This window comes from Phocoena phocoena, chromosome 20, assembly GCF_963924675.1.
Source record: "Phocoena phocoena chromosome 20, mPhoPho1.1, whole genome shotgun sequence".
Classification (NCBI taxonomy): Eukaryota; Metazoa; Chordata; class Mammalia; order Artiodactyla; family Phocoenidae; genus Phocoena; species Phocoena phocoena.
The window spans coordinates 24,252,777-24,261,232 of record NC_089238.1 but is presented as its reverse complement, the minus strand read 5'-3'; the positions used below and the strand labels follow the sequence as shown (position 1 = coordinate 24,261,232).

Genomic DNA, 8,456 nt, shown 5'->3' with positions numbered 1-8,456 from the left:
ATGCTTCTTTAATGGTCTTTTTAGGATGGCCATTATCAATAATGAAAATAAGTGCTGGCAAGAATGTGGAGAAATTGGAACCTTTGTGTATTGCTGGTGGGAATGTCAAATGGTGTAGCTGTGGTGGGAAACATGGGTGGTTCCTCAAGTGTATTTCCAAAAGAATGAAAAACAACAGACTCAAAGAGATAGTTGTACGCTCATGTTCACAGCACAACAGCCTAGAGGTAGAAACAAGAGATAAATGAATAAAACGTGGCATGTGCAGCAGTGGAATATTAGTCTTAAAGGAAGGAAATTCTGATACATGCTGCAACATGGATACATGATGACATGCTAAGTGAAACATGCCAGACACAAAAGGGCAGATACTCCACTCACATAAGGTACTTAGAATAGGCAAATTCATAGAGACAAGGTAAAATAGTGGCTACCAGGGTCTGGGGGATGGAGGAATGGGGAGTTACTTTTTATTGGATACAGAGTTTCAGTTTAAGATGATGAAAAGGTTTTGGATATAGCTAGTGGTGATGGTTGTACATTAGTGTAATTAACGACCCTGAATTACACGCTTCTAAGTTAAAATGGTAAATTATTTTGCCACAATTTTTTTAAAAAAGTCAATAAAAGAGCTCAGACTTAAAAAAACCAAAAACAATGCTAGAGAAATGAAGGTCATACTGCTAATTTCATATATGTATGGGTTTTCTCAGTCAGCTCCTTTAGTAAGGAAAGGCATGCTCAAAGCCAGAGGGCCCAGAAGATGCCCTACTGCTGTTCACAGACCAGTACAAAACTGAATACTCGGGACTCTTGAGGAAGAATACAGATAACTCCCACTCTTCAAATGTGTGCTATGTTGCCACTGCTGGGTGGGACACGGCAGAGCAAGGTGGGTATGGATTAACTCCCTCTGGTTGCTGAAAACAAATTAACATCATCGTTTCTTCTACCTTGTAAGACGATTGTGCAGAAATAATAAAATCACAGTAGTGATAAGATAGTCAATGAAATGTTTTCCAAGCTCCCGGTGCTTTTTCTCTCCCACTGGCCACGGCCCTAGGTCTGCACTTGTCCTCCCGGAACACATTCAGATTTTACCGCCAGGTCTGAGCACAGTATTTGGGTAATTTGTATATCCCATTCTTATCCAAGAAATTCCGAAGTATCTTTACATATCTGTTGTTATATTTTGTAATGTAAGATTCTGAAGTCCATTACTGGCTGGAGTAATGATTAGAAATTGTTCCGTGTTATTTTATGTTGCATTCTAACTGTATCTTCACAGTAACACTGATGAGTACAATTATTTGCATTTTAAAGGTAAGGAAAACTAAGATACAGAAAGCTCAAATGCTAGTAAGTACAAGAGCCTAACTTCATAGTTACCCATATCTGGACTGAGTCACAGGAGAAGAGAGGCATGGAGAAAGGCTACCAGAACTGGGGATTGGCACAGGCAAACAAGCAACACAAGGGGAGGTGACAGGAATCAGGATACCAAGTGCAGGGACCATCCCAGGATGGATGGCTGCCTCCCTCTGGGGACTGGACTTTTTTCTAAGATGACAGGCATTCAGGGCCAGTATGTTTCTGTCATGTAGGCCAACACACGCCACTCTGCTGCTTCCCTCAGCAAAGGAAGGGTAGGGTGTGTAGACCTCATCACAGAGTTTGCTTCACTTGAATGTTTTCCAAAAAGACTAATAGTTGGCTATTATTTTCACCTTTGCCCAGTTCCCCTTCTGATTGCTTTCAGGGGCCAATAAAGTCTACAGGTGAATCTGCTAAGGTAATGGTCTATACCAATGGTTCTTGACCTTGACTACACATCAGAATCATCTGGGTGGCCTAGTAAAGCAGATTGGGTCCCACCCCCAGAGTCTGATTCAAAAGGTCTGCTGGTGGGTTTTGAGAATTTACATGTCTAATAAGTTCTCAGGTAATACAGATGCTTCTGTTTGGAACCACAAGAGAGCCACTGTTCCATAACTTTCCAGGGACAGTAATGAGCCCATTCAAGACAAGAATTCAATTCCGATTTAATCAATTTATTAAATTAACATTTCTGTAATAAACACTAGCCACCACTTGAGTCAGGTTTGTTACTGCTGAGATTAGGTTCGCAAATTAGGGACATTTTGCTTACCCCTGCTGGTGTGAATAAAATCATCCTGTCAGTACCTTTTGGCACTTTATAACTTAAAATTCTAAGAAGCTGAGATTTGGGCTTACAATTTGCTATTTAAGAGGCCAGGTCTGGTGCTGACAGTAAAGCCACCATCAAAAGCTGCGTTAAGAACTTCATCCAGGCAGGTTGCTGTGACAAAACTTAAATCCTGCCGGACATTGCCTGGGATTTCTTCAAGGTCTTTCTCATTCCTCTGAGGAATAATGACACGCTTCAATCCCGCTCTGTGTGCTGCCAGCACTTTGTCTTTAATTCCACCTACCTGTAAGGAGGGAAGAACGTTATTAAGGTTTATGATCATCCTCAGGCTGTGAAAGAAACCCTGACCCACCTTTCTTTCACTGCTATTTTAAAACATCCAAATCATCTTCCATTTCGCTACAGCATGAGCTAGGAAAGCCACTAAAAAGGTTAACAGTAAATTCTTTACATTTCAGTTAGTATTATATTAAATCCTTTTAATGGAAGATTCTAAATTTTTGACAGGTATGAGCACCTCTTCTGTCCGTGATTCTCTTTTATATTGTCAAAGTTAACATTTATATTCCTTTCTATACTCACAACAGTCTTGTTAATAGGTTGATTCTGAAAAAGCATTACATTATTTTGACCATAAATACCATTCCTACAGAGCTTAGTTGCATGCCAGGATTATTTTCTTCTGTACAGCTTTAAAGCAATGACCTCTGTGCCGTGTGATGAAGAAAACATCTAGGCTCTTGTGGTGGTTTTAAAATATGTCTAAAATGGTCCCTTGAGAAGGTGGAGTCTAATTCCCCTCCCTTGAATGTGTGCCAGGCTTAGCGATTTACTTATGAGTGCGGTGGAAGTGATGCTGTGTGACTTTCAAGGTTAAGTCACAAAAAATAAGAGCTTCTGCCTGGATCTCTCTTGGATCTCTTGCCCTGCAGGTAGCTCAGGTAGCCCAGGTGTCTGAGGTCACCCCAGCAATCCGGCCAACCAGGACCAATCTGCAGTCACGTGAGTGAACCACAACAGAAGCAGCTGCCCCGCCCCAGTCAGCCTTCAGATGACTGACTGGTATATGACTACATGATGAGAGACCCTGGGCCACAAGAGCCCAGCTAAGCCTCTCTTGAGTTCCTGCCCCACAGAAACTAAGGATAATAACTGCCGTTTTGGGGTGGTGTGTATGAGTATTAGATAACAGACAGAAGTCTCAGTCACACCACCCGGGACACGCGACCCCTGGAGACAGCCCTCAGAAGCCTGCTCCCACCTGTGGCACCAGACTGGCTGGGCTCTAGACCTTTCTGCACAGTGGCCATCCTACCACACTGTCACTCTCTTGCCAGGCTTTTCCTTTATGCTGCTGAACTACACTTTCAATGTAACTTCTTCAGAAAGAGTGTGAGATAAACGGATTCCCTGCACGTACGGAAATGTCTATCTTGCATTCACATTTGGTTGACGGTAAGGCTGTGTATACAAGACGATTTAAACCCATTTTCCCTCAGAGTCTTGAAGGTGCTGTGTATCTAGGGTCACGGATGAGAAACTTTTACCTCCATGATCTGAAAAGTCATGAGGATGCAATCCTTTTTCCTAGTTGGTACAGGCCCTTTCAATCTGAACATAGCCTTAAATTCTAGGAAATGCTCCATTATTTCCTTGACAATTTGTTCTCTTCTATTTTCTCTGTTTAGTTAGATGTTGGATTTGTCAGACTGTTTTTTCTATTATTTTTTTCTGAATAGTTCATCGACCAATTCCTAAAACCATTCTTTTAAATTCAAGAGCTTTGTCTTATCCTCTGTTCTTGAATTACGTTTTCTCCAGACTTACCAGGTCTTTCTCTTAAATGCTGCTGCTTTTCTCCATGTCTCCCATAATAGTTTAAAACTGAAGGCTTACTCAGAGCTGCTGTGGCTTCGCCTCTGCTGGGGGTAGGGAAGCCTTTATCTGCGTGCAATTTGCACTGAGTGCAGGGGACCTAGTGGAAGAACCATTTGTTCTATGGAGATTTCAACGAATCCCCTGGTTTTCATTTCCCACCCCCTTCCTTTTCTCCTGGTCTGAACCTTCTGGCTCTGAGCCAGTGCTTTTCAACAGATTCCTGCTGGGAAGACTGTCTCCACCTCCAATTCTGTTACATCAGCTGGGGACACTTCTATCTTCTAGAAGTTGGCTGAACTATCAGCTGATGGCTCCCCACTCATTTTTTTTTTAACATCTTTATTGGAGTGTAATTGCTTTACAATGGTGTGTCCCCCCTCATTTAAAAAAAAATATTTTTCATTTATTTATTTTTGGCTGCGTTGGGTCTTCGTTGCTGTGCGCGGGCTTTCTCTAGTTGCAGCGAGCGGGGGCTGCTCTTCATTGCGGTGCGCAGGCTTCTCACTGCAGTGGCTTCTCTTGTTGCGGAGCACGGGCTCTAGGTGCGCGGGCTTCAGTAGTTGTGGCACGCAGGCTCAGTAGTTGTGGCTCTTGGGCTCTAGAGCACAGGCTCAGTAGTTGTGGTGCACAGGCTTAGTTGCTCTGCAGCATGTGGGATCTTCCCAGACCAGGACTCAAACCCGTGTCCCGTGCGTTGGCAGGCGGATTCCTAACCACTGTGCCACGGGGGAAGTCCTTCCCCCCTCATTTTTGACTGTTATAATTTATTCCCTTTATTCCTTGCTTAGCTTACCATTTTGAACTAGGAAACTAAAGAGTTTATGGTCAGTAAAGCACTTGCTCATTTCCTTTTAGTAGTACAGCTCGTATCAACCACTACTGTCACTAGAAATGCAGTAGTTCTGGGGTAAGGTAAAGAAAAGAGATCGACATTCCTATCGAGTATAGATATACAGTTATAGTAAATAAGGTTTAGAATATGACTTTCTGGTTGAATTCAATTTAAAAAATCAGGGAACTGAGAGCATTTTTTGTGATCCTAATTGGTGAGATTCTATGACCTACTTTCACCATTACCTCATAAAATAAAGGCGTTCTCATAATAAAGAACATTCCTTTTTTTCTCATTTTGCTATTGAACCCACCAAAACTTTATTGTAGTCTGGTACTGCTAACTAATGACTTAAACCTCTAAATGATCTCTCAAGTTCTATGCATTTTTCAGTGTTTTTATAAGTAGTTATGATATAGGCTGGAGCCCTAAAGCCTCATATGTACAGAACGTTTTCAAAATTTAGCAATTAGGCATGGTTAGTCTTTACTACAATTTCCATTTTATACTACTTCTTTTCTATATATTTTTTTATCAATCTATCAATTACAGTAATCTAAGTTATCTATAGGCGGACAGGAGGTCTCACAGGAATTCCAAAAGGTGAGAATTGGGCTTAAAGTTTAAAAATAGCTACCATCCTATTTTACACACATGCCATATATTTAACAATTCATTAACTAGAATAAAGCCTCAAATCTTCACCTGAACAGCTGATATTTCTGGTGACCAGACTGATATTTTTTTCTGTAAGCAAGTCTTCTTTTTTAGTAGAGGGGAAAATTGTCAGTTTTTCCTTTATTTGATCAAAATTTTAAAATCTGAATTACAGATATAAAAATTTAATATGTGTTTAAAACTAAGCTACTCATAGGAAGAAGGCAAACCACTATTAATTTAGATTTTAAAATACTATTAATAAAAATTTTAAATTAAAAAAATTAAAAACCATATAAATAGGTTTCTTCATACATACTGGAAGAACAAGACCTCGCAGTGTGATTTCACCAGTCATGGCTACATCTGAACACACCAGCCGCCCACTAAAAAGTGAGGCGAGACAGGTTGCTATGGTAACTCCAGCAGATGGTCCATCTTTTGTGACAGCTCCAGCTGGGAAGTGCAGATGGATGTCTGTGTTCTCAAGAAGATCAAAACTTCCAGAAGCTTTAAAAAAGGAAAAAAGGATTTTGATGTAGAAAAATTAAACCTGTTTTCTTTTTCTCCGAAAAAAGAAAATCAAAGAGATAAAAATGAATGTTTCGGGTAAACAGATCCTTCAAAATATTAATGGGCAGTATAAGTAAAGTGGGGGTCTGGAAGAACAGCTTCATTCTATTCCAAGTAGCAGGAAAAACAAAACAAACCCTTGGAGTCGGTTTCCAGCTCAGGTTCCAGTCAAACAGTCCTCAACTGGGAACTAGAATTTCCACAGGAATTCAAAAGCAAAGGTCTGTGCTTTAAGGGGTAACTGGATCTGTCTCTGAACTGTGGGATGCCTCCTGGGTCAGGATCCCAAGGCTCTCCTTTGCCTGCAGCTGCACCCCCCGCCCCTACTCCCTGGGGTGGGTCGCTCACCATTGGTCAGATGGTATTTCTTGGCGTTGCTGCGGAGCCAGCTGATAGCCAGGTGGGCAGACTCCTTCATGACGTCCCCCAACTGGCCAGTCAGAGTTAACTGGCCTTCGCCATCCATCCGACTCGCCTCCACGAACATGATTTCCCCACCTAAGGGAGTCCAAGCCAAACCGATCGCCACTCCTGGTTGACTCAGACGCTCAGACACCTTGAGAGAAAGAAGGAAAATGATCGGTAAGGCCAGCAAGAGCCGAATTCTTTCCAGGCTGACCTAATCACAAGCGCTGGCTCTTCCTCACAGGGCTTAAGCTTAAGCTGCACCTCAAAGCACTTACTACTGCACGTGACTTGGAGTCACACAGGGCTTTTTTGCCAAGAGAGACTGTGGCATTTATCAGAAACAATTTTACCTTAAAGTATGCGTGAGTGACTTTTGATACTTAAGCACCACATCTAGTTACACATGCCCTAATTTTCAGGAACAAACGCAATCGCTTTATCTATCTCAATGCTTTTATTAGGCTGCATATTTAAAAACACTACAGCACCGAACTTCATTTTAGGCAATCATGAATTTGCTTCTGGAAGTAGAAACGCTCTTTTCAATGTACTTTTGAGAAGTGTTAGCTCCAGAGGCCAAGGTATATATTAAAACCCCTGGATCCTACCTCCCTGCCACTCATCTTTATTGCCGCGGAGGCACTGTAAAATGCTACTTCACTGTGTCCTGGATCCTTTCTGTGTGCTCGGAGGCCCACTGTGCTGCCTCACTTCCACATTAAACTGACTGTGTCACTCACTGGTGATTACAGGCCAAACAGGTTAACACATCCAAGTTATGAAAACATATCAAAAGTAACAGCCGAAAAACAGTTATGTTAACTTTTATCGCACATTCTGAGCCTCCAAATTTCTTATCGTAATAGAAGTTACCCATGTTAGAGGAACTGGGCACAATATGTCAACCCAGCACTGATGCCATCATGAGATTTTTCCACCGAGAGGTAACTTTCTCACTACAGAGCAGGAGAGTCTATAGCCTGAGTTTCTGGTTAAAGGGCTGGGTGGCTGATGCTTGCTTTTCCAAGGGGCTTAGATGCTGAAAATCCTGATTTTAAATGGACGTTTGACATCCATTGAAGCTACTGGGCACTTATTTTTAGTAGTAAACATAAAAACCTATTTTTAAAGTTGGTTTTATATTTAAAATTTTAATTTTATATTTAATGATACGTTAGAGACTGGAAAGGCCAGGCTGCATCGCCGGCTGAGCTGACACTGTGCACCATGGATTTCACCTTCCCTCAGCTTTGCATTTGCCCTGTTTTGTATCTATTTGAGGAAAAAGACGCAAAAGATCAATATGCAAAAGATCAGTACTATTTAAGGAAAACACAGAAACAATTATTTATAAAAGTGTTCACAAGGCTTGTTCTTGCTAATATAAAATCAATTCTCTATACCTGAACAACATCTACTTTGGGTGGGAACTTGTCAGGGGTTCCTGTTTTTACTGCACGGCTCTTTTCTAGGACTGACTGAACCAGTCCTAAAGAATTATCCTCAATATACTGAATCCTGTGCTAATGTAACAGAAAAAGCCATACAGCACAACTTCATTAGCTATAATGAGAACAATCCCTTTTAACAGCTAAATCCTCAAAACTCATTTTGTCAGAATAATACCAAACATGTCCCCAAAGAATCAGAAGTAGGATTCATGTTGATTACCACATTGCTTCAAGAAACCAAACCAGTTTCCAACACTCTCCATCTGCCAGTGCTCTGGGTAAAAGTAACTGGTCCATTGTTCATTGAAAGGACAGGGGGTAGATAAGTACACGTGACCAAACCAAAACCATCCAGGCTCGTAAACACTTTATTCTAACTTGACGGTAAGTGCTGAAATATTAACCTGAAGATGGGACCAGTGACAAATCTGTGTAACTCAACAACAACATACACGGGTGGGAGAACTGAGGGCAGGAGTTACTATCA

The 8,456-nt window shown here is 41.4% G+C and overlaps 1 protein-coding gene across 2 annotated transcripts in view; it reads right to left on the bottom strand.

Moving 5' to 3' along the window:
- Positions 1 to 2,030: 2,030 nt before the first annotated feature.
- LONP2 (lon peptidase 2, peroxisomal) overlaps positions 2,031 to 8,456 on the bottom strand; it is a 98,406-nt gene continuing 91,980 nt past the window's right edge. Inside the window, exons 13-15 of one of the 2 annotated variants that reach the window (XM_065898606.1) lie at positions 6,459 to 6,666; positions 5,857 to 6,047; positions 2,031 to 2,453 (exon numbers count right to left, since the gene is read on the bottom strand). In XM_065898606.1, coding sequence (XP_065754678.1) covers positions 2,232 to 2,453; positions 5,857 to 6,047; positions 6,459 to 6,666 — 621 coding nt within the window. In that variant the 3' untranslated portion in view covers positions 2,031 to 2,231. The remainder of the gene's footprint in view (positions 2,454 to 5,856; positions 6,048 to 6,458; positions 6,667 to 8,456) is intronic. The other variant, XM_065898607.1, reaches the window with a different exon arrangement.